This window comes from Lampetra planeri, chromosome 42, assembly GCF_965212315.1.
Source record: "Lampetra planeri chromosome 42, kcLamPlan1.2.h2, whole genome shotgun sequence".
NCBI classification, from domain to species: domain Eukaryota; kingdom Metazoa; phylum Chordata; class Hyperoartia; order Petromyzontiformes; family Petromyzontidae; genus Lampetra; species Lampetra planeri.
In genome coordinates this window covers 508,251-533,577 of record NC_136148.1, presented here as the reverse complement: position 1 = coordinate 533,577, position 25,327 = coordinate 508,251, and the positions used below count along the sequence as shown (strand labels likewise).

At 56.9% G+C, this 25,327-nt stretch overlaps 1 protein-coding gene across 1 annotated transcript in view; it reads left to right on the top strand.

The window, feature by feature from the left end:
• Positions 1-25,327, top strand: part of CARMIL1 (capping protein regulator and myosin 1 linker 1) — a 49,524-nt gene that overhangs the window by 19,380 nt on the left and 4,817 nt on the right. The window contains exons 14-36 of the mRNA XM_078613685.1: positions 427-504; positions 1,249-1,325; positions 2,261-2,365; positions 3,269-3,338; positions 4,745-4,826; positions 6,691-6,790; positions 7,219-7,273; positions 8,258-8,430; positions 9,856-9,924; positions 10,793-10,886; positions 11,109-11,207; positions 13,114-13,242; positions 13,674-13,805; positions 14,836-15,014; positions 15,992-16,079; positions 17,198-17,377; positions 19,574-19,640; positions 19,784-20,019; positions 20,625-20,740; positions 21,636-21,893; positions 22,835-23,054; positions 24,234-24,447; positions 25,111-25,206. Coding sequence (XP_078469811.1) covers positions 427-504; positions 1,249-1,325; positions 2,261-2,365; positions 3,269-3,338; positions 4,745-4,826; positions 6,691-6,790; positions 7,219-7,273; positions 8,258-8,430; positions 9,856-9,924; positions 10,793-10,886; positions 11,109-11,207; positions 13,114-13,242; positions 13,674-13,805; positions 14,836-15,014; positions 15,992-16,079; positions 17,198-17,377; positions 19,574-19,640; positions 19,784-20,019; positions 20,625-20,740; positions 21,636-21,893; positions 22,835-23,054; positions 24,234-24,447; positions 25,111-25,206 — 2,917 coding nt within the window. The remainder of the gene's footprint in view (positions 1-426; positions 505-1,248; positions 1,326-2,260; positions 2,366-3,268; positions 3,339-4,744; positions 4,827-6,690; positions 6,791-7,218; positions 7,274-8,257; positions 8,431-9,855; positions 9,925-10,792; positions 10,887-11,108; positions 11,208-13,113; positions 13,243-13,673; positions 13,806-14,835; positions 15,015-15,991; positions 16,080-17,197; positions 17,378-19,573; positions 19,641-19,783; positions 20,020-20,624; positions 20,741-21,635; positions 21,894-22,834; positions 23,055-24,233; positions 24,448-25,110; positions 25,207-25,327) is intronic.

Below are 25,327 nucleotides of genomic sequence, written 5' to 3'. Positions count from 1 at the left end.
CCCCCCCCCCCCCCCCCGGGGGACAGCCTTTACCGGGCTGTGGGGCCAGCGCCGTTAGCGAGCACCTCCTGAAGGCCGACTCCGCACACGAGGTGGTGGGGGGGGCGGTGTCCAGCACCACGCCTGGCCGCGTCTGTCTCCCCAGTGCTGATGTTTACGCTCCGTACCAAGTACTCCTTGAGTCGACCTCGGGACCAAACCCCGGACCGGTTCAGATGCTCGTCACCGGCATTGGGTCGCGAGCGGACATCGAACTCTGGTCGACGAGTTCGTCGCGCAGCGCGCTAACGATTGCGCCACCGCTCCCCACACACTCGTGCGCATCGACAGAAATGCACACGTACGCACACACACGTTGATCGTACACGTGCACGCCCGCGTACGTGTGCGCTGATGCCGCTCCGGTGTTTTGCTTTGTGGCCGCAGCATCTGCACAGCTTCCTGGCGGTGCCCAACGCCCTCCAACACCTCGACCTGTCGGCGACCGACTGCGCCGTGGACTCGGTGAGTGATGTCCTCGCGGTGGTGACGACGACGACGATGTTTTATTTTCAGACGCACAGACCCCCCCCCTCCTCACGGGGAAACCACGGCCAAAGCGAGGAAATCCGCAACAAAACTGGCGCCGACAATTGTCTAAGCTCTGCGGTCCAATATTGGGATGTTCGGCCATCTCCATGGAACGAACGAGGGAGGAAAATCAGAATTCCCGAGGGGGAAATTCCACGTCTGCGAGGGAGTTGGTGCTCAAATCTCCCAGATGAGTAAATAGATGTAGCGGCCTCATTCGCCACGCAAGCTGCGTCTCTCACAAAACGCCACTTTTAAAATGAGATGGAAACCAACCCGCTCGCTCTCCTGCCATTACCTGGCACGCCAGGAGATGGGCGATCTCACGGCACCCAGCGGGTAGGGGAGAAAGTTTCACGTGATCCACCAACCCTCGCCTCCCGGTGCTGACAGCACTGCCGGCAGTGTTTGGAGGAGGCACGCTCGCTCCGCCGTGATCGGCGAGAGATGCGATTGGGTGACCGGTGATCCCCCCGGATCACAGCGAGCGCCCCGAGGACTCTGGGTGGAGGAGGATGGGGCGGGAGAGAAGCCTCGTGACACGCCAGCTCGCGCAAAGCGGAACACGTGAATCCGATGGTGATATCGATGACATTGATACATATTTTAATGGCATTGGTTACATTAATAATCATATATTGATGATAATGTCAATGATGTTGATGACGATGTTTTCAGCTGTTCGGTCCCTTCCTGCGTGGCTGCTGCCATCACCTGGCGCACATCAACCTCTCTAGGAACGTGTTTTCTCAGAGGTGAGTGTTTATCATCATCATCATCATCACTCTTTGTTGACCCAGACAAAAAAACCTCGCTGAGTCTCAAGACTTTTTGGGACTTCTCAGGAGGGTCGAGCGACGATTGCGACACGCTGCCCAATGAAGTCACTGGCGTTGTCATATATTTTTATTTGCCAAATTTTGACCGTGACGTCGGCACGCGAATGGCTCGCCCGTTCGCCGTGCGTGTGTCGGATTGACAAGCCGAGGGCTTTGCGAGCGGCATGCGTTCATCTCGAGCGGCATGCGTTCATCTCGAGCGAGCGTTTTTACCTTCCCCCCCCCCCCCACCGGGCGAAACGTGTCGAGTAAAATACAAATGCTCTTTATCAAACGACGTCACAGGATCATCGGCGTCCGTTGCGAGTGAGGCAGAGGGCCGCGTGGTGCCGTTATGGTGATTACCGCAGCACAGTAGACTCCATTATCCGCGTGCAGTTCATCTGATTTACGGATTTGCACCTGAGATTTTGACATAAATTTACAACTCGTGGATTTTCCCTTAAGCCCAAATTAAACATCTTAAAACAGTTCAACATTGATATTCTTGGAAATGTTTATTCCAAGTTACATGCTTATACTGAAGAAATACATTGCTCCAGTTAATTGGAAAGCCACGTGATCGCCTCTACAGTACAGTAGTTGCATATCTTGGCAACAGTGGGCGGAGTTTGAAAGATGTTGATTGGCGTGGCTCTGCTGATGTCCGTTTAGTGGGCCAAATAATCTGCGCGGGAGCAGGAAAGTGTCATCACTGAGCACTGCATCGATCGGTCGATCGTGAGTACGTGGCGAATGAAGTGTTGGGTACACGGACGTGGTGACGGGCGAGAGGAGCCAGATGCTTGTATTTCACTGCGATGAGGGTTTGGTTGTGGTTGCCACCGTTGACCGTTCCCATTCTCCGGCAGACGAACGAGAGACATCGCCCCGTCGTGCAAGCAGTTCTTCTGCAGCTCCCTTGCGCTGCGCCACCTGAGCCTCTCCGGCACCAAGCTGCCAGCCGAGGCCGTCAAGTGAGGATTCGCGTGCACGGCTCAGACTCGCGCCCGTGGGAATAATGATACTGAATTTACCTCTTGCTCAGCAGGGCCCGGCTACATTGGGATGTTTGACCAATTCCAATTATGAGAGGAGGGTTCTTGTGGAAAGAAACCCGGGAGCCCAGAGAAAACCCACCACAATAAAGGAGGGGGGTGACATTGAAAAATCCGCAAAGATGGATTCAAGAATCTGTCATTGTGCTGCCCTCTGCTGGTCACCTGGCGGCCAGTCCCAGCCCCCACAGCGCCTGCTGCTCACGAACAGTCTCCCACCCAAATACGAATCAGGCTCAGCCCAGCTGGCATTGTCCGATCAACGCCTTTCATCCAGGGGGATGAATGTATTTCTATCCCCAGAGTGCGGTGCCGGGCATAACATTTCCCAGCGGAGGCAGGGAAATTTCACCCCCCCCCTCCCCCACATCGTCACACCCTGAGCACCTGGCCATGGCCACGCGGCACGAGCGTGCTGCCGGTGCCAGTAGCGTGCTGCCGGTGCCAGTAGCGTGCTGCCGGTGCCAGTAGCGTGCTGCCGGTGCCAGTAGCGTGCTGCCGGTGCCAGTAGCGTGCTGCCGGTGCCAGTAGCGTGCTGCCGGTGCCAGTAGCGTGCTGCCGGTGCCAGTAGCGTGCTGCCGGTGCCAGTATCGTGCTGCCGGTGCCAGTAGCGTGCTGCCGGTGCCAGTAGCGTGCTGCCGGTGCCAGTAGCGTGCTGCCGGTGCCAGTAGCGTGCGCACGAGCGGACACGGCGCGGGAGCGCGACCTGTCCGCTCGTGGCTCTCGCCGTCTCCCATTACCACGGCCGGTCCCAGTCGCCGCCGCCGCCGCTCCCGCCGTGCGCGACCGCCGCCGAGCCGTGCTGTGCCGTGTGGTGCGCAGGGCGCTGCTGCTGGGCCTCACCTGCAACCAGCACGCGCGCGACGTCTCGCTCGACATCAGCAGCACCGAGGTGCGGTGGCTGCGGCTGCTTCCCAAGGCGTCCCCCCCCCCCCCTGCCCCGTTAATTCGGAGTTGCTGCTCCTCCTGTCGTATGGCGTTTGAAAAAAGCATCAGGGCGAGCGACGTCCGTGTTTACCGTTGAGAGCCATTCCCCTGCAGCGTCCGGGTAGTTGTTCCACCAGAGTCTGCGTGTTGTCAACTAAAACTAAACTAAACCATTTTTTTCCTGCTAAACTACAATTTTTTTATTTTACCAGGTCAGGCCCCACTGAGCTATAAACTCTTTTTCAGAAGCGGCCTGGCCACAAATTACATCTCAATTAAGTGGCCTATCATGTGGAAATTTATAGCAGCTATAAATACTTTAAGCGCATGTTTCTAAGTGTGGAGGGAGAAACCGGATGACCCGGAGAAAAATCTACACAACCACGCGGAGAGAAACATGCAAACTCCAAAAATGTAGGTGTCAGGGGTCGGGATCGAGCCCATGACCTCCTGCATACAAGGCGAGGTAGTGAACATCTCCTAGCCACCATCACGCCTTTTGGTATTGGGGTAGCTGAGTGAAGTCGTCTGCGGGAATGCGCCTGCTGTATTGGGCACCCATCGGTGTTGTGCGGCTGATGTTATTGCAGTTTGGTGGAGTCCCTGATCGTTCCAATCATGGAGAAAATGCCCCTCCTCACCTTCTTCCTCTCTGTGCGGTGCCTGCTACTTGGTACTCTGATAACCGCCTCTCTGTGCGGTGCCTGCTACTTGACACTCTGATAACCGCCGCTGGGTGTGTGCGCATGTGCCTCCTACTTTGCCTGCCTGCCGCCTGCCTCTCCCCACTGCTCAGCTGGGTCACTGTGTGAGTATCCCGACATCGTCGTTTGCGTTTTGTGGATTCGGAGACCCCCCCCCCCCCCCCGCTGCTTGTATGTCTGAAACGGCCTGGGGACGATCCGCCGCTTAAGCGGCGCGCAAGTGTGCCGAGTCGGGGCTGGCGCCCACTCCGCCCACAGGGGGCAAGCTCTCTGGAGCTCCTCGCTGCAGCACCGTGGGAGACGGTGCTGCCCCGAGGAGGCCTTCACCCGGCAGTGGTTTGGCAGGGAGGCTGTGAATTATTTTGCGTCTTCCTTTCCCGTGACTAAATGAATAACAAAACATTTATTTGGTGATGCTGCTCCCTCGGCAGTGGTGCACAATCAAGTACAACACAAACAGCTCGACGCATTCATCAGTAACGGTGTGACCCTGAAAGTTTAAATATATAATCGGGGATATTTTGGCCGGTGATCCTTCCTCCTAGCACGTGAGAGCAGTAGAGTAGCCGCAATGATCGCTCCGTCATGCTGCCGGTTTTAATGTAACGCTGTGTTTTTATTCGCGTGATGTTTCGTTCATTAAACTAGCTACTTTTTTTTTTTAAAGTTGAGGTCAGCGGGTGCACAAGTTTTGGAAGGGTGCATCGCCGATGTCCACAACATCAGCAGCCTGGACGTGTCCGACAATGGTGAGGAGCCGTGTGCACAGCCCCCGTCGTGCCGGGGGGAGTCAGAGCCCCATTCACGGTGGTAAAACAACAATGTCGCTTTTATCGCTGTGTGTCTCTGCGTGTCTCTGTGTGTTTCTGTGTGTTGAGTATCGCTGTGTGTCGCTGTGTGTCGCTGTGTGTCGCTGTGTGTCGCTGTGTGTCTCTGTGTGTTGAGTATCTCTGTGTGTCGCTGTGTGTCTCTGTGTGTCTCTGTGTGTCGCTGTGTGTCGCTGTGTGTCTCTGTGTGTTGAGTATCTCTGTGTGTCGCTGTGTGTCTCTGTGTGTCTCTGTGTGTTGAGTATCTCTGTGTGTCTCTGTGTGTCGCTGTGTGTCTCTGTGTGTTGAGTATCTCTGTGTGTCTCTGTGTATCTCTGTGTATCTCTGTGTGTCTCTGTGTGTCGCTGTGTGTCTCTGTGTATCTCTGTGTGTCGCTGTGTGTCTCTGTGTGTCGCTGTGTATCTCTGTGTATCTCTGTGTGTCGCTGTGTGTCTCTGTGTGTCTCTGTGTATCTCTGTGTATCTCTGTGTGTCGCTGTGTGTCTCTGTGTGTCTCTGTGTATCTCTGTGTGTCGCTGTGTGTCTCTGTGTATCTCTGTGTGTCTCTGTGTATCTCTGTGTGTCTCTGTGTGTCTCTGTGTGTCTCTGTGTGTCTCTGTGTGTCGCTGTGTGTCTCTGTGTGTCGCTGTGTGTCGCTGTGTGTCTCTGTGTGTCGCTGTGTGTCTCTGTGTGTCGCTGTGTGTCTCTGTGTGTCGCTGTGTATCTCTGTGTATCTCTGTGTGTCGCTGTGTGTCTCTGTGTGTCTCTGTGTGTCGCTGTGTGTCTCTGTGTATCTCTGTGTATCTCTGTGTGTCTCTGTGTGTCGCTGTGTATCTCTGAGTATCTCTGTGTCGCTGTGTGTCTCTGTGTGTCTCTGTGTATCTCTGTGTATCTCTGTGTGTCGCTGTGTGTCTCTGTGTCGCTGTGTATCTCTGTGTATCTCTGTGTGTCGCTGTGTGTCTCTGTGTGTCGCTGTGTGTCTCTGTGTGTCGCTGTGTGTCGCTGTGTGTCGCTGTGTGTCTCTGTGTGTCGCTGTGTGTCTCTGTGTGTCTCTGTGTGTCGCTGTGTGTCTCTGTGTGTCTCTGTGTGTCTCTGTGTGTCGCTGTGTGTCTCTGTGTGTCGCTGTGTGTCTGTATCTCTGTGTGTCTCTGTGTGTCTCTGTGTGTCGCTGTGTGTCTCTGTGTGTCGCTGTGTGTCGCTGTGTGTCTCTGTGTGTCGCTGTGTGTCTCTGTGTGTCGCTGTGTGTCTCTGTGTATCTCTGTGTGTCGCTGTGTGTCTCTGTGTGTCTCTGTGTGTCTCTGTGTGTCGCTGTGTATCTCTGTGTATCGCTGTGTGTCTCTGTGTGTCTCTGTGTATCTCTGTGTCGCTGTGTATCTCTGTGTGTCGCTGTGTGTCGCTGTGTATCTCTGTATCTCTGTGTGTCGCTGTGTGTCTCTGTGTGTCGCTGTGTATCGCTGTGTGTCTCTGTGTGTCGCTGTGTGTCGCTGTGTGTCTCTGTGTGTCGCTGTGTGTCTCTGTGTGTCTCTGTGTGTCGCTGTGTGTCTCTGTGTGTCGCTGTGTGTCTGTGTGTCTCTGTGTGTCTCTGTGTGTCTCTGTGTGTCGCTGTGTGTCGCTGTGTGTCTCTGTGTGTCGCTGTGTGTCTCTGTGTGTCTCTGTGTGTCGCTGTGTATCTCTGTGTGTCTCTGTGTGTCGCTGTGTGTCTGTGTATCTCTGTGTGTCTCTGTGTGTCTCTGTGTGTCTCTGTGTGCCTCTGTGTGTCTCTGTGTGTCTCTGTGTGTCTCTGTGTGTCGCTGCGTGTTGCTATGCAGGCCTGGAGTCCGACCTGGCCACGCTAACCGTTTGGCTGTGCAAGAACCGCTCCATCAAGCATTTGGCGCTGGGCAGGAATTTCAGCAACATGAAGCCCAAGTGAGTTACTCCCCATTTGTCGTCTCAGCCCGGGGCGGCGCGCGTCTTGACAGGACGGGACAGTTTCCACATCTCTCTCTCGTGCTTCTGTTCATGATGAGACACTCGGCGTAGGACAGGGGCGAATTGCGCGCTTGCGCGGAGGTACACGAAACCCAACCCCCGCGCACTCTGAGACCCTAATACATAATACATGATAATACACAATAATACAAAATAATACATACTCATACATAATACTACGTAAGAATACACACTAATACATAATAATACATAATTATACGTAATAATACATACTAATACATAGTAATACATAATAATACATAATACACGTTGACTGTAATACGTAAGCTGAGCAGGCAGATGTGCCTCCTGCCCACGTCTGCTCCTCCTCCGCATCAAACGTACAACGTGTTTGTCTCTTGCAGGAACGTGGGACCAGTTCTGGATAACATTGTGCAGATGATCCAGGACGAAGACTCGGTACGTGTGAACTTTGACCCAACCCCCTCACACCCGTGTGTGTGTATGTATGGGTGGCGGTGCGCATGTGTGTGTGGCGTGTGTGTGTGTGCACGCGTGGTGTGTCGTGTGCACGGGTGGTGTGTGTGCGTGCATGTGTGGTGTTTGTGTGCGTGCGTGGTGTGTGTGCGTAGTGTGTGTGTGTGGTGTGTGTGTGCGTGCGTGCGTGCATGTGTGGTGTGTGTGTGTGCGCGGTGTGCGTGGTGTTTGTGTGTGTGTGTGCGTGTGTGTGTGCATGTGTGGTGTGTGTGCATGTGTGGTGTGTGTGCACGCACAACACACGTGTTGCCTGGTGTGTGTGTGTGTGTACGTGTGGTGTGTGTGTGTGTACCCGTGGTGTGTGCGTGTGTGTGTATGCGTGGTGTTGTGGTAGCTTGGGTGGGGAACCATGAAAGTCGTGATTGGTGCACTGCACGATGAAGCTAACGAGCCTCTTTCGATTTTTTATCCTCACTCCTGGATATCAGTGATGGATGTCTGAACCAGTTTTGGTCCTCCTCTATGTCTACTCAGCCTTACACGAGTACCCGGTGCACTGCGTAAACATCGGTAATGATGAGACAAAAGGTGGCCGGGGTGTGGCGCTGGCCACACCACCCGCTCGTGCGCCGTGCCGGCCCTTCAAAGGTGCTTGCTAGCAGCACCTGCCTCGGCCGCCTGTTGAGGCGACACGGGCGATCGCTGCCTTTGTCCGCTGCTGCTACTGCTGCTGCTACTGCTGCTACTACTACTACTGCTGCTGCTACTGCTGCTGCTACTACTACTGCTGCTGCTACTGCTGCTGCTACTACTACTACTGCTGCTGCTGCTACTGCTACTACTACTGCTGCTGCTGCTACTACTACTGCTGCTACTACTACTACTGCTGCTACTACTACTACTGCTGCTACTGCTGCTGCTACTACTACTGCTGCTGCTGCTGCTGCGGCTCGGTGCCGTCCGCAGCCTCTGCAGTCGTTGTCCTTGGCGGATTCGAAGCTCAAGGCGGACCTCACCATCGTGATCAACGCCCTGGGAAGTAACACGTCGCTGACGCGCGTCGACCTCAGCGGGAACAGCATGGGCGACATCGGGGCCAAGATGCTGGCCAAGGCCCTGCAGATCAACACCAAGCTGAGGCCCGTTCTCTCGCGCGCTTGCCGGCGCGTCCCCCTTCTCCCCTTGCGTCCGTCCGCTCTTCCTACGGCCAGTGGCGGGAATGTGCCGCGATGCGACGGTGCCCCGGAGGAACCCCACCACGCATGGCAGGGGGCGGGGGCGGGGGGCGACACTCACAAGCGGGCGTGGCGCCGAGATGTTTGCTACCTCGCCTGGTATACAGGAAGTCGTGGGTTCGATCCTGACCCTGACGTCTGTATGTTTGGAGTTTACACGTTCGCCCCGTGGTCATGTGGGTTCTTCCCTTCACATTTAGAATCAACATCATGCGTTTCGAGTATTTGGCTGCTATAAATATCCACACGATGATAAGCCACTTCGTTGAGCTATCGTTTGTGGCCTGGTCGCTTCTGAAAAAGAGCCACGTAGCTCAGTGGGCCTTACCTGGTCAAATAAAAATGGTTTAGTTTGATTTTTTTTAGTAAAGCTCCACACAGATTCAAGAATCCGCTGCTTTGCTGCCCCCTCTTCTGGCCATCTCGCGGCCTGCGCCAAACCGACATTGCCTGCTACTCGCAAAACAGTCTCCCGCTCTAGTGCCAAACAGACTCAATCCTGGCGGCATTGGCAACGGACATCTTTGATCGGCTGGTTCGCCGTGCCGGCGTTTCCAAAACACCACGGGTGCGTACCGGCACACTTTTCTGGGTGGTTCCGATCCCTGCACCGAGATGTTTTTTCTGCAGATGGGGAAAAAATGGCAGCAAGCGCGAGCCGCTGGACCAATCGGTTTCACTCACTTCGTTTATTGAGATTCGGTCAAACTTAATGACGCCGTCCTACAGACCAGTAACACCGACGAGTCCTAATCAGTATCGTTGGGTGTTTATTAATTAGAATGGATTATTGTCCCGTTTAAATGTGATTGGTTGTTCATGTGAGCTCGTGATTCCTGCTGTGAAAAAGCCGGGTTAGGTGACACGGTTATTCTGACTTCCTGGATATTTCCCTGAGCATGTTTGATTCGGGTTCAAGCAAAACGTCACGAATCTAATCCGCTGCTAAATTTATTTGTGAAGATTGTTCTCCAACTCTCCCACAGTGAGTGAGTGAATGACTTTAGTCAGTAGGCAAGTGACTAAGTGAGTGACTGAGCTGGAAAAATAATAATCGGCGAATTGTCAAACGCTTGTTCACTGCCTGCCCATTTAATTTGTTTGACCATGTCGGGTGGTGGAGGGTATTAACGACACAAATTTGGTCGGATCATTTACGTGGCCTAACCCAAAACTCGATGCCGAATTCATACCGGAACTTCTCCGTTGACATTTTCCACCGATGGATAGAACCCACGGAGAGTGACTCGGGCCCTGCCACTCTGCCACCGAGTGTGCCGCTGCTGTTGAGGTGCGCTCACCCTCGCTCCGCTGTCGCCCTGTGCGCAGGACTGTGATCTGGGATAAAAACAACACGACCGCACAAGGCTTCCAGGATGTGGCGGGAGCCCTGGAGAAGTACGTCTCCTCTGTCCGTACCACATCCGTGTCCTGTGCCCTCTCTGTGCGTGTCACATCCGTGTCCTGTCTCCTCTGTGCGTGTCACATCCGTGTCCTGTCTCCTCTGTGCGTGTCACATCCGTGTCCTGTCTCCTCTGTGCGTGTCACATCCGTGTCCTGTCTTCTCTGTGCGTGTCACATCCGTGTCCTGTCCCCCCCTGCCCGTGTCACATCCGTGTCCTGACCCCCCCTGCCCGTGTCACATCCGGCCCCCTCCTGCACAAGCCCCACTCTGCCGCCACTCTCGCGATGTCCGTGCACCGTGCGTCGCCAACACGAGATCCTGCCGCTGCCATTTGAGCAATGAGGCATCGGTGCTCACACTTCCCAGTGGGGGGAAGTCCACGTTCGTAGCTGCTGCTCGCAAACAGTCTTGGTAGGGTCATAAGGGGGGATCTCTCTTTGCGTGCATGCGTCTGTGCATGCGTGTGTGCATGCGTGTGTGCATGCGTGTGTGCATGCGTGTGTGCATGCGTGTGTGCATGCGTGTGCGTACGTACGTGCGCACTTGTGTGCCCATGCGCGCGCGTGTGTGTGATGAGCGGTAGCCAACACCAGTGACGATTATCTGAACCGGTTCTGGGCCTCCCCTCGGTTGACTCAGCTTCAAATGAGTACCTGGTGCGATGCATAAAGCTACTAGAGGGAGACAAAGGCGGCCGGGCGTGGTACTGGTCACCCACACCCTCGTGTGCCGTGCCGGCCTTCATAGGTGCTCGCAAACCACACTTGCCCGAACAGGCTGTTCATGCTATATGGCGGATCTTTGTCTTTGTTGTGCGCGTGTCCACGTGTGTGTGCGTACACGCGTCATGCATGTGAGCAGGAACTACACGCTGCGGTACATGCCGACCCCGGTGAATGACGCCTCCGTGGCCCTGAAAGCGAATCCCGAGAAAACGGAAGAGGCCCTCCAGAAGGTGGGTTAGCGGTGGCGCTACCAAGCGCTACCTGGTGCTACCTGGCGCTACCTGGCGCTACCTAGCGCCAGGTAGCGCTACCTGGCGCTACCTCGCGCTACCTAGCGCTACCTAGCGCTACGAACCCGGCGGCGACCCGAGTTCGTGTGTGTATGTACTTGTGCGTGTGTGTGCGTGTGTGTGTATGTACTTGTGTGTGTGTGTGCGCTTGCGTCTGTGCAGATCGAGAACGTGTTGCTGCGGAACCACGAGAGTCGGCGCTTCTCCCCCGAGCAAGCGTACCGGCTGCAGCAGGGCATCGTGACGAGCACGTCGCAGCAGGTCGCCCCCCCCCCGCCCCCCCTTCCTCGCCATCGTCACACTCCTCTCCTCCGGCTTCACCGTCACCGGCGGCAGCGGCGGCGGCGTTCGACCGCAACCCGCAACCTGGGAAATCGGTTACCGGTTCCCAAGGCCAGGAAGCGGTAACCGATTCCAGTGCGGTGTCGCAGCGAATGCACGCAACCGACTGGCTCGCGCGAACGTGCCAAGCCGCACGGTGACCGCGTCGTGGTGCGTTTGGCCCTCGTGTCTCGGCTGAGAGGTTAAAGGCGCGCGGGCCCCTGCAATGTCTCGCTCACACCGCCGCCGGGGAGAGCGGCCGCCACCTGGGGGGTGATTGCTCTCCACGTGATGCGGCTTGGGAGGGGGGTGGCCGTCGCCACAATTTGCCCCACAACTCGCGACCTGCCAATCGGCTCAACTGTGGTTGTTGACCGTCTCTACCGCTGGGTGGAGAGAGGGTGGCTGGGGTCGATTCATGAAAATGTGGCCCCATTGTTTCACCTGCCGCACCGGGAGATGGAATCGAAACGGCTACATCTGGATTGCAAGTCCGGCGCGCTCCTGACGGTTACACCTCTGCGTGCGTCCAACTTCTTTCGCGCCGTGCGTAGCCGACTGTGCTAACCCGAGATTGTGTGGCAGCTCCCTTGGTTTCTCGGCAATGTTCACCGCGTCTTCAGCTCCCTTGCTCTCGGCGGTTGTTGTCCGTGCGCCGCGTCGCTCGTCCCGTTGGAACGGAGTCCGCCGCATCACAATTCCCTGATTCCCAAACGGTGCCGTCGGCGCTGTTCACGGATTGGCCGCGAGAACGACGGCGCGAGGCTGTCGCGAGGGAAGCCGCCGCCAGTGCGCTGCACATTGAGAGCACGAGCGCTCACTGACGGAGTTGGCCTTGCAACCCAATGTAGGACCGCAGAGCTTGGGCAATTGTTGGTACCGCTTCTGGTTGCCTTCCTTCTCGCTGGCGCTGTCGTTTTCCCCCCGCACCTCTGTGCAAAAATCCCTGCGCGTGCCGCAAACTGCAGCAACGGTGCGAGATGGCCGCTTGCGCGCATGACGCTGCACTACGATGCAACGTCTCCGCTATTGTCGTGTATTTACCAGGTAAATGAAACTTTATTTTCGTCACCTCGGACCGTGACGCCGGCACGTGGGTTGCCTCCAATCCTCACGAATTACGTCTCGGGATCTTGAACATCCACTCGGAAGTAGACGGCGTTCACGGTTGGACGCAGAGAGGACGTCTGTGAAAATACTCGGGCATCCGTAAAAAAAACACGGAGAGATTCTTGGTTCATCGGATTCCCCCAATGAATATTCTGATTCCCATGGTTTAATCGCACCGCCGCAGTATGGGAAAATCCCCATCCGCTGTCTCTTTATCCCAGTCTCATAAATCGGTACCCTCACGCAATAAAACACCACCACCTTGACTCGTTTCCTGTTGCAAATTCGATGTTTCGGACCTTTCAGCCCGTGCTCGGCCATTGTGTTGTAAAAGTTTAATGAAAACAGAAACACAAACACTAATGGGCGGCCCGCGAACAGCGGCCCCCGCCCGGCCACAATCGCCGCCCGCGACGCGCGTGGCCGAGTTCCGCGCCCGCTCGCCCCCGCGGATCTGCACACGCGTGTGGAAACGTTTCCACGCGCACACGCGTGTGGAAACGTTTCCACGCGCACACGCGTGTGGAAACGTTTCCACGCGGACACGCGTGTCCGCGTGTCCGCGCGAGTGTAAATGCCAAAAACAAAGATGCCCCATATAGCCTAAGCAGACTGTTGGGGACGAGTGCTGTTAGCAAGCGGCAGCACCTATGACACACACGCACACACACGTGGACGCTGCGCACAACCCTGCCATGCCCCCCCCCCCCCCGCGTGCCGTGGTGTTGGCTCACAGATGGTGGACCGCATGTGCGTCAAGGTGAGAGATCACCTCAACTCCCTGCGCAGCGTTCAGGCGGAGAGCGCTCGGGATGACGTCAGGACCGCCGAGTCTCTGGTGCGCGACGCCAAGAACGCGCGCACGGTCAGTTCACCCCCCCCCCCCCTCATCGCCCGCCCGGCACAAGTCTCCCGGCCGTCACTCGCCTGCTGAGGTTATCGCCTCGGTCGTTGGTTGTCGTACGGATTAATCTCCCCCACCCCCCGCCATAGGAATGAGGAATTTCCACCATTGGCTCAGGGCTGCGAACAGGTGACCACCATCTTGGTGCCCACTCGAGCGGCAGGAAATCTCCACCAATCACGGCAATGCCGGGGCACGCGCAAACCCAACCCCTCTTTGTGGGGGGAGTCAACGGAAGACTTGCTCCATTCTCTACTGCCACAACAAAGCCGGATACCGCGGGCCCACGGACCCCACAACGGCGATCGCCGCTCCGTTTCGCGTGCGTCTGCCGCGTAGCGATCGCTCACGTCGCGACGCCGTGCGTGTCTCGCCCCCCCCCTCCCCCGTAGTTGCTGCCCAACCTGTACCACGTGGGTGCCGAGGCGTGGTACGGAGAGAGCGGCGCCCGCGGGTCGCCCATTCAGGCCAAGCTGGAGCTCATGGCCGGAGAGCTCACCGTGGTTGTCGAGAAGCAGCTGGAGGTGACGCGGGATTCTCCACCGCAGCCCCACGCGGCACACCACGCGGCACACCACGCGGCACACCACGCGGCACACCACGCGGCACACCACATAGCACACCACTAAGCCCCACAGCACACAACGCAGCACACCACGCAGCACACCACGCAGCACACCACGCAGCCCCGCAGCCCCACGCAGCACACCACGCAGCACACCACGCAGCACACCACTTAGCCCCACAGCACAATGCAAGACACACCACGTAGCACACCACTAAGCCCACAGCACACAATGCAAGACACACCACGTAGCACACCACTAAGCCCCACAGCACAGCACGCAACAATGTACATGTACATTGTGTATAGGGCCATGACGAGGTGGTTAATGTCTTCATCAGACACAGGTGGGCATTGTCTGAGATGACGTGGACGCACACAATCTTCCCTCGGCCATTCGGCAGAATCGAATCCTCCCACCTTTCGCTATTCAAATATGCTGACAAATCGGCCAATCAGAGCTCGCCTGGCTCACAGCCGAGGTAGCAGCAGGCTCCCAGCGATGTATTCAAACAGCAGAGTCGGCTAATTACTCCGCGAGAGCGCCAGCCCTAATAACCGAGCATCCTCCTTTGGTGTCCTGACACGTGTATCGGTGCGTGTGTGTGCGCATGTGTGTCGGTGCGTGTGTGTGCGCATGTGTGTCGGTGCGTGTGTGTGTGCATGTGTGTCGGTGCGTGTGTGTGCGCATGTGTATCGGTGCGTGTGTGTGCGCATGTGTATCGGTGCGTGTGTGTGCGCGAGTTCATGTGGGGAGTGGTGGCACAGTAGTTGGCCCACTGCGCTACGAACCCAGAGACCTGATGTGATTGGCATGATTTGTGTGATTGCCGTGATTGCCCTAATTGATTTCCCCTGATTGAATATCCGAGATTGTCCTCATCGATTGCCGAGATTGTCCTGATTGATTGCCAAGATTGCGCTCATCGATTTCTGAGATTGCCCTGATTGGCCGGCACGATTGGCGTGATTGCGGGGCTGCCCGGTAGACGCTGCTGGACTCGATGCTGGACGCGGCCCAGGCGCTGTGCCCCCACGTGATGAGGCCGGGCGGGGAGATGCGCGAGGAGCTACGCGCGTCCAGCGCCGGGAAGGTCTCCGTGCCGCAAGACTTCGTCCGCAAGGTCCTCCTCACGCAGGCCGCCGCCGACATCCTCAATAAAATCAGGTATCCCGCACTTTGTCACGATTGACCACGTGCGTGTCCGTGCGTGCGTGGTGCTGGGGAGCGGTAGTGCAGCGGTTAGCGCGCTGCGCCACGAACCCAGCGAGCCGAGTTCGATTCCTGCTCAAGGCCAACACCGGTGACGATTGTCTGAACTCGGCCCTGTGCTTTCCCTGACCCTAGCATAGTTCGACCCAGACTCAAAGTGGGCTTGTCCTGGTAGGATGGCGATGGTTTAGCTTTATTTGTATGTGTTTGCAATACCTGTCAACCCCTAATCTGTGCCCTACCTTATTATAGATCAATTCAGACCTGACTGGTCACCCCGTGCCCCTTATAAATCTCAACGTCCATCCTACAAAGTCCCATCACAAGGGGGAAACACAAACAAATATACAAAAAAATTGCCCGTAATGAAACGGCTGTACACCGTATGGACCTGAAAACTCGATTTAACTGTACAAGAATACGGGGTAAACTACATGGGTTGACAGGTATGAGTTACACTCCGTCAAATGCACGTTCACGATGGCGGCGGTGATTTGACTCCTCGCTTCCCGCCCCGTGCGTGTAGCAAAAGTACGAGTCAAAGTGTGAGTATGAATCGGGGTCGGTCGCGTACGAGCGAGTCGCGTGCAATGAGCTTGCGTACTCCGAGACTTTATTGTCCTCGAGGGCACCCTGTCCTTTGGGTGATTGGATCACCTTTCTTGTACTTCACACTTCTATCGTGTTTGTGTACTGTTTGTTGTTGTAACGTTCTTACCCCGTGCCCCAACTGGACAACCGTGAAAAAGAGCTCTATAGCTCATCGGATTCCTCCAGGATAAATATTCAGATTCTGATTCAACTAAGCACATGGCGCACATGACATGTGCCGTGCTGGCGTTCATAGGTACTGCTCGCCAACAGCACTTGCCCCAACCGCTTGTTAAGGTGGCACGCGGGTGATCCTTGTCCTTGTTGCCGTGCGCGCTCAGCGAGGTGAAACTCGCCACGGCGTCGCACCTCTCCGACCGTCTCATGGACGAGATCCTGGGCAGCCTCTCCACCTCGCAGCATCGGCTGGTGAGTTCTTCTTCGCGTGACGTCGGCAGCCGTTCTCTGTTTGCCCGCTGGATGCGGGGGCCTCCCCGCGTCTCCATCCACCTCGTCGCTCCGTCTCCGCGGCGGGGCGTCCTTCCTGGCGTGTTCGCTCCTTCGCCTGAATGTCTCTCGCCGTCTCGAGCATCGGCCGTCGTCTCTCTTGGCCGCCATGCGTCGCTGTGCATGGGTGCCACGGATGGCGAGATGTTAACTACCTCGCCTGGTATACAGGAGGTTGTGGGTTCGGTCCCGACCCTGACGCCTGCTGCTGTATATTTGGAGTTTGCACGTCTCTCTCCCCGTGGTCGTGTGGATTTTCTCCGGGTCCTCCACATTTTAGAAACGTACGTTTAGGGTATTTGTCTGCAGTAAATTTTCACGTGATAAGCCACTTCGTTGATCCATCATTTGTGGCCAAGTCGCTTCTGAAGGAGTAAAATAAAAACAATTTAGTTCATTTTAGTGTGTGGGCATCAAAACAGCCCTCACCTATAACAAAATAACTCCCGCCTCCTTGATGGTCTAAGATGGCAACAGTGGTGTATTGAGAGCAAGTGATATTTGGGGGGAGAAAGCTGAAAGACCGATGCTCATCAGCTCGTAACCTCAGGGCACTCACAGCCACATCGGTGGCTAATGGGATGCTGGACAGGTATGGGGGGGGGGGGGGGCTTGGAACCTCTCCACCGTTAAACTCATTCACCACAAAACTACAGCGGGAACACCAAACCATGCTCGTGTCGGAGGTCCCGAGGGAACAGTGTCTTCCACTGATGGCAGACATCCACCAAAGAAACCCCATTCAAGCACAACATCGCCTGGTCTCGGCGACCAAAGCTAAATTTACAAATCATTCTTCAATTCCATCAAGACGGTAACTTGCAGCAACCGCACCTCATCGCCATCCGCAAGGGATTGTGACGTGACCTCCGATTCCCCAAGGAAGAGGTTTGCAGTTTATGAACATTTCTTTGAGGTCTTTGTGGTGGGGGAGCCCAGAAAACACGACGGGGGGAGAGGTGGGGTGACCGGCTCGCGCTGCGGTGCACAGCCTCACCGATGTATCTGTCCCTGCGCGTGTCTGTGCGTGCGTGCGTCAGGGTGAGCACGTGCACCGCTCGGGACGCCCCGTCCCCCGCGCCCAGCGGCGAGACTCGGAGGAGCTCGACGCGCCGGAGGAGGGAGCGCGCGAGCGTCGCGGCGACGAGAGAGAGCGGCGCGGCGACGAGGCCACGGGGACGCACGATGCCGAGCGGCATGAGGACGCGGACAGCTGCACGGTGCCCGAACCCTCACCCAACAGTCACAGGAACTCTCACCACACTTCTATCTGAACCCAGACGTAGCCCCTAACCTCACCCTAACCCTCACCACACTTCTATCTGAACCCAGACGTAGCCCCTAACCTCACCCTAACCCTCACCACACTTCTATCTGAACCCAGACGTAGCCCCTAACCTCACCCTAACCCTCACCACACTTCTATCTGAACCCAGACATCGCCCCTAACCTCACCCTAACCCTCACCACACTTCTCTCTGAACCCAGACGTAGCCCCTAACCTCACCCTAACCCTCACCACACTTCTCTCTGAACCCAGACATTGCCCCTAACCTCACCCTAACCCTCACCACACTTCTCTCTGAACCCAGACATCGCCCCTAACCTCACCCTAACCCTCACCACACTTCTCTCTGAACCCAGACATCGCCCCTAACCTCACCCTAACCCTCACCACACTTCTTTCTGAACCCAGACATAGCCCCTAACCTCACCCTAACCCTCACCCTATGCGAGGCCCTCACCGTAAATCTCGCGCTAAACCCCTACGCCAGTCGAGCCAAGTGTCGTCAGAGCTCATGTAAAGACGGCGCCATCAAAGCGCCCAGTGCCGTGGTCGCTCATTGCCAATTTATGATCAACGCCGTCCAATTGCAATATTACATGGGAAGCCAGATGATGCTTTTCGATTATCGTAGACACGTAAGCTTGCCAGGCCTCGGCACTTTTAATGACGTGCAGTTGCACGCAGAAGCAAATGGAGTTTGACCACACGCCCAAAATGGACGGTGCCGGGTTCTGGCTGCTTTCCCGTTTGCCTGTGGGTTGTCCCGCGCTTCTGAATCGTCGTTCTGTGTCTCGTGAGAGTGAAAAAAACAACTACGCACGCTGCACATTCTGAATTGTTGAATTATGCCGATGATGACTATGTTTGAGGGTGGATGCCGGCACTGTCCTGGTCTAACTCTTCTGTAAGGGGACGGTGTTGTGTTGCCGTGTCTCTTTCTCTTTCCCTCTTCTCACTGCTTCCCTGTCACACTCGGCACTGAAGACGCTCTGTTGCCCGAGTGTAAGTAACTTCAGCCGCTTTATTCTGAGACCTTGCATGTCCATAAGCAGTGTGCACGTGTTACTGTGATTGACTCAACACTGCTCGCGACGATCTGAGCCCCGGGTGGCTAAAACACAGCAAGCTGGCACAGTGGGCAGCACTGGTGGTGCATCTGCCAGTCCTCAATCAACCCATGGCACCACCCGGCTCTGTCCCGTGACCTCCTACCAGCGTCGCCTTGCACAATTCACGTGGTAGCCTCAAAGTGCACCTCGGCTGGTACGACCGCTGTTTGTGTAAATGTGCAGTAGTGGTAGTGGTTAGTGCCACTGTGCTATGAGCCTGGTGAGTTTGGTTCCCAGGGACAGCCAAAATCAGTGGTGAACAGGGTGGCCGTCTGTCTTGGTTTGACTTGGGACAAGTCCAGGAATTGGTATTTTTTCCCCAGGTAAGGCCCACTGAGCTATGTTATAGCTCTTATTCAGAAGCGTCCTATCACAAATGGCAGTCCAACGCAGTGGCTTAACATCACGTGGAAATTTATAGCAGCCGAATGCTGTAAACGCGTGATGTTCATTCTAAATGTGGAGGGGGGAAAACCAGAGAACCCGGAGAAAAATCCACACGACCACGGGGAGAGCGACATGCAAACAGTATACAGATGTCAGGGTTGGGATCGAACCCACAACCTCCTGTATACCAGGCGAGGTAGTTAACACATCGCCACCGTGGCGCCCTCTGTGTTTTGGGCGCAGCAAATAATGAATTTGTACCAAGATATGGTACCGGTATTGTGTTGAACTTCATTTTAGTTGTAACTGTACCGTCTTGACAATAGGCCTCGGCTGACTGAGAACCGTGGGTTTGGTCTGCTCAGGACAAGATCCAGACCCTAGTGGCGGAAATCTGCATTGACCCTTTGCACTTCCCTAAGTTGAATCCACCTTAAAATGACTGCAGTACCTGATGCATTACGCAGTAATTATCAGGGGCTGCGAGACAGAGGTGGCCGGCTGTGGGGCTGGCCACACCACCCACCTGATGCACCATGCCGGCCTTCATAGGCGTTTGCTAACGTCACTTGCCTAACGACTTGTGCAAGCCATGTGATGACGTTCTTCCCCTCTCTCTGTCCATGCCACAGCTCACCCCAAAAAGTAAACGGAAAAGCATCTACAGCCGGAAACTACGCCCCGTGTCCAAGTTATTTGGTAGGTGCAACGTGGTGATGGTGCATGTGGTGGTGCAACGCGGTGATGAAATATTTCACCGAATAACAAAATAAGATTTGCGTTCAAATGAAGCCGTGCTCTCCGCGTGGAAACGCCCGCGAACGACTTTCGATTCTCCGCAGAGTTTGAGATCGACCCGGTCGCCATGACGAGCACGACGGAGACGACCCTGACCCCGACCCCGACGTCGCTCCTGGATGAGGCCGCGACTCCGGAGAGTCCCGGCGGCGGCAGCGGCGCGGACCGCAGCCCTCACGCCGCGTTGGCCGAGCTACCGTCCGAGGAGTGCCGCAAGCTGGAGCACGTGACCAAGGGGCGGCCTCGCAGGGCCAAGAAGCAACCGCTGGGGCGGCTGGCGGTGAGCGGCAATTCCCCGCGTCGCCCCCTCGTAGCAACATGGGTGGGAAATGTCACGTGCGAGGCGTCCACACTCAGAATTGGAACCACCGGAAGTTTTTTCCCCCCCGAGCTAAGAAGCCTTTTTTTTCCGGGGACGACTCGGCAGGCAGATGCGTCGTCACCAAATGGCAAGTCCCAGATTTCAAGCGTTCGTTCGGGGGTTGGCATTCCCCTGTGGCATCGGTCTCCACCGCCTGTCCTATGGAGGGGGGAAGGTGTGACAGTGGACGCGGTCAACTGCACCGGCCGGTCGAGCTCCATTTCTGGATCCTCTCTGTGATAGCGGTAGACACGGCACGGAACACCGCCTGTGCCCCCCCCCCCCTCCACCGCCGACCCAGTGGGATCCGGCTATGTGAGCAAATGCTTGCCGGAGTTGTGCTGTGTGCGGAACACGCGTTGTGTCTGTGCCGGCTCAACGTGGTCGTTGAGCCGTCGTGCACGCGCATGTGTGCATGTGTGTGTGCATGTGTGTGTGTGTGCGTGCGTGTGCGCGTTGTGTGTGTGTGTGCGTGTACGCGCGTGTGTGTGTGTGCGTGTACGCGCGTGTGTGTGTGGCCGCAGTCCTGCACGGGCGGCATCGCGGAGTCTCAGGAGGGCGAGCAGAACGGCATCATGGGACGCGTGGACGAGGGAGTCGATGAGTTCTTCTCCAAGAAGGTGTCGCGAGTCTCCTCCAAGTGCGTTTACGTCTCTAGCGGGTGCACAGCCCCCATCGTGCACAACGCCCACAGCACCATTACTCACGGCCACTACACACCACCCATCACACACCACCCATCACACACAGTCACCACACACCACCCATCACACACCACCCATCACACAGCCACCACACACCACCCACCACACACCACCCATCACACACCACCCACCACACACCACCCATCACACACCACCCATCACACACCACCCATCACACACCACCCATCACACACCACCCATCACACACCACCCATCACACACAGCCACCACACACCACCCATCACACACCACCCATCACACACAGCCATCACACACCACCCATCACACACCACCCATCACACACCAGCCACCACACACCACCCATCACACACCACCCATCACACACCACCCATCACACACAGCCACCACACATCACAGTCACCACACCGCACATCACACACAGTCACCACACCACCCATCACACACCACCCATCACACACCACCCATCACACACCACCCATCACACACAGCCCCCACACATCACAGTCACCACACAGCACATCACACACAGTCACCACACACCACCCAACATCCATCACACACAGCCACCACACCACACGTCACACACAGCCTTGTGCTGTGACAACGGCGCCAATACAAGATGATTCATTTACAAAATAAATAGGCTGACAATAAACGCCTCCTTCCCATATCTGTCCCTCCGCACATAAACAAAACAACTCATTATTTTGTCACACATCCCATCAGGCAGAGACATCCCAGGAGTGCATCATTTTAAGGGCGTAGTAGCCGAGAATGTATTGCGGCCCCCACGTATTCTCAAGGAGAGCGCTCGCGACGATTGAACCCCGGTGACGTGCGGCCCCGCAGGAGGGGTTCGCTGCGGAGGGCCGAGTCCACGGACGCCGATGCCTCCGAGAGGCAGCGGCGCGACTCTAAGAAGGGGAGCTTCTTCGGGTTCATGCGGCCACGGGGCAGCTCCAAGGCCTCCCCCAGCCCCGGGCCCACGGCCGGCGCCGCGGCCCCGGGTCCGGCCGCGGAGCCCGCAGCGGAGGCCCCGAGGACGGAGGTGAAGGCCGCGGAGATGGAAGCGCCGCCAAGCGCCGCTAAGCCCGAGGAGGAAGAGCGGTGAGAGAGGGGCGCCGCGCGCGGGGGCAGAGGCCCCCCCCCCCTCCCCCCTTCGTTCCGCAGCTGTCGCTCCACTCCAGCCGTGGCTGGAGTCGATTTTTTTTATTATGAGGGCCTGGGGGTCGGAGGACGAGGGTGATGGCGCGGAATTCCACAGTGGAGCAGAGCGTGTGATGGGAGTGGAAAGATAATTATCATTGTGACCTGCAGTGTGGTGAGTGGGTGAGTGGGTGAGTGGGTGAGTGGGTGAGTGGGTGAGTGGGTGAGTGGGTGAGTGGGTGAGTGGGTGAGTGGGTGAGTGGGTGGGTGGGGGTGAGTGGGTGAGTGGGTGGGGGTGAGTGTTTGTTGTAACCTGCAGTGGGGTGGTTGAACACAGTGGGGTCAATAAGATGAAACGGTGATTTACCAGACCGAGTCCTCAACATGGGTGGAGGAATTAACAAGTAAAGTTAACGGGAACAGTGACCATGGTAGTAGCAATAGACGAGCGATGTGGAGGCGACTGACCACGAGTGGCTGGAGCTTAATAGGTGAGTGCTGCTTTACGCTGAATCCTGTCACATGCAGTGTGGTACAAACCGGGTCACTCCACCCCAGATACAGCAACAGGTTTCCAGCTTCGGCCAAATCCTGTTCTTTGTGGAGGAGCTGTGAATTGTTGGGAGCGAGAGAAAGCTTCGTGTAAGCCCAAGTGTGGTTTTCTGGGCTGCTCCTGCGCATTGAGCATTTCCTCCCGTAAAACTCTCCCCCGCGCGGTGCTGCGGTTGTACGCACCGATCGCGGCAGCGAGCGGCGCGTTGGGCGAACGCTCGAAAGGAGGCGCAGTCCCGACCCCGTAGCGCCGCGCTTAAGATTTGCAGCTCCGCTTCTCGCACACGGGGACAGCCCTCCGCAGAGCACGGTCGGCTGCGTCGATATTCCTCCACGTCCTGCCTCCCCAGGTCGCCGCACCCGTTCGCCGAGGACGCCGTGAGAAGCGCGGAGCCTGCCAGGGCCGGGGGAGTGGCCATCGAGCCTGGCAAAGGCGCCGCGGTGGCGGAGCCGAGCAAGCCAAGCCCCCCGGGAGCGCGACGTGTCCCGCCAGGCTACCCGGTGATGGGGGGCAGCCTCCTGGCCGAGATGAAGGCCAAGCAGGAGAGACGCGCCATCATCCAGCAGCGGGTGAGGTGGGGTCGCGACCCCCGTCCTCATGGCTCGGCGGGCGGGCGGCTTGCGGTCGGAAGGTCACGAGGTCACATTTTTGGTTGGGTGTCGAATCGGCCCACAATCTCCTCCGATGTGGATAAAATGAGCACCGCTTTTTGAGGACGATCAAAAACTTGCTACAGCCGCAGGAATGTGAAATTTCCACCAGGGCCGTAGGCAGAAGTGATTTGCGAAGGCAATCACTTTGACTCGGGCCTGTGCCCTCAAGCTCTCAGTCCTTCTGCAGCTGCCCATTGAGGAGATGATTGTCGATGCTTAAATGTCCCGCTATGGTAGGAGCCTCCTTGAAATGTGAAAGAAGGAAGGTAACGTTATTCCAATCCAGTACACGTTCAAATTCAGCAAATTTGGACCACTGTCCTGGAACACAATGGCGTACACTTCTACGATTGGCATTATGCGATGTTTAAAGTCAACCGTGAAGCGGACGCATACCTGTCAACCCCTAATCAGTGCCCTACCGTATTACAGACCAATTCAGACCTTATTGGTCACCCCGTGCCCCTTATAAACCTCAACGTTCATCCTACAACGTCCCATCACAAGGAAGAAAACACAAACAAATAGACACATTCTTTTGCTCGTATCGAAACGGCTGTACGCCGTGTGGACCTGTCAACTCAATTTCCCTGTACAAGAATACGGGGTAAACCGTATGGGTTGGCAGGTATGCGGACGCCACGCAGTATTTCACAGTTAAATGCGCCCGGGGTGGCCTGCGGGATGCAAACCGGATCCAACCTGCGAACCTCTGCAACGAGCGGCGAGCTCGCTCCACCGCTCGGCGCGCGACCGCGCCGTCGCTGGCGGCACGGCTGCCTGCGCCTCGTTGGCCGTCGCGGTCGCGGCGTCCTCGGTCCCCGTCGTTCGAGAACGCCCTCCCCTCCTCTGCCCTCCCCTCCTCCGCCCTCCCCTCCTCCGCCCTCCCCTCCTCCGCCCTCCCCTCCTCCGCCCTCCCCTCCTCCGCCCTCCCCTCCTCCGCCCTCCCCTCCTCCGCCCTCCCCTCCTCCGCCCTCCCCTCCTCCGCCCTCCCCTCCTCCGCCCTCCCCTCCTCCGCCCTCACCTCCTCCGCCCTCACCTCCTCCGCCCTCACCTCCTCCGCCCTCACCTCCTCCGCCCTCTCGTCCCTTCTAGAACCAGAAGTCAGCGGAGGCCGAGGGCCTGGGGCTCGGCGTGGCCGTCCCGCGCGACGCCGCCGCCGCCGCCGCCGCCGCCGCCAAGGTCACGCCGTCGTGTCCCGTGGGGCCCACCAGCCCCCGCGGGCCCCTGTCGCCCACGCCGCCAAGCAAGCCGTCGCCCCTCGGCAAGCCGGCCTTCTCGCCACGGCCCAAGCCCAGCTGGACCTCGGGTGAGGCTTTGCCGAGCTTGCGGAATGATGCCTCCAAACGATTGGCCACGACTTGCGTCTGGCAGTTCGTCAGCGGTGATTCGGGAGAGCCTGACTGCTGACGAGACGCTGCAGGTGGAGACCAGCTCGGAGTAGTTTTTGCCGGCGTTGAAGGAATGCTGCTGACGTAACGCACTCCTGAGATGGTCGTGTTGCTGATCGGATGTGTTAAAAATACTTTTATTAGCAGGGACAGATATGGGAAGGAGGCTCTTTGCCTGCGTATTCAGTACTGTGATCGATGCACATGTCCCTGCGTTCGTCTGCATGGGTTACACATTTTTATTTCCTCTGCTGCACATGGTATTGTCTGTGGGGTATTGTCTGTGGGGTATTGTCTGTGGGGTATTGTCTGTGGGGTATTGTCTGTGGGGTATTGTCTGTGGGGTATTGTCTGTGGGGTATTGTCTGTGGGGTATTGTCTGTGGGGTATTGTCTGTGGGGTATTGTCTGTGGGGTATTGTCTGTGCGGTATTGTATGGGAGGTAATGCCTGTGTAGTATTGTCTGTGGGGTAATGTCTGCGTGTCCTGGTGTGTCGCCGTCTGTCCCTGTATGTCGTTATTTTGCTCTGTGTGTCCCTGCCTGTCCATGCGTGTCCCTGTGTGCCTCTGTGCATCTCTAGAGGAGAGTGGGGACTCCGTGTCCCTGGGCCAGGGACGGTCTCCATCGGAGAGCAGCGCCACTCCGGGCCACAGCAGTCGCTCTGCCACCCCCGAGGGCACGCAGCCACATGCAACCCACACGCAACCACATGCAACCCACACGCAACCACATGCAACCCACACGCAACCACATGCAACCCACACGCAACCACATGCAACCCACACGCAACCACATGC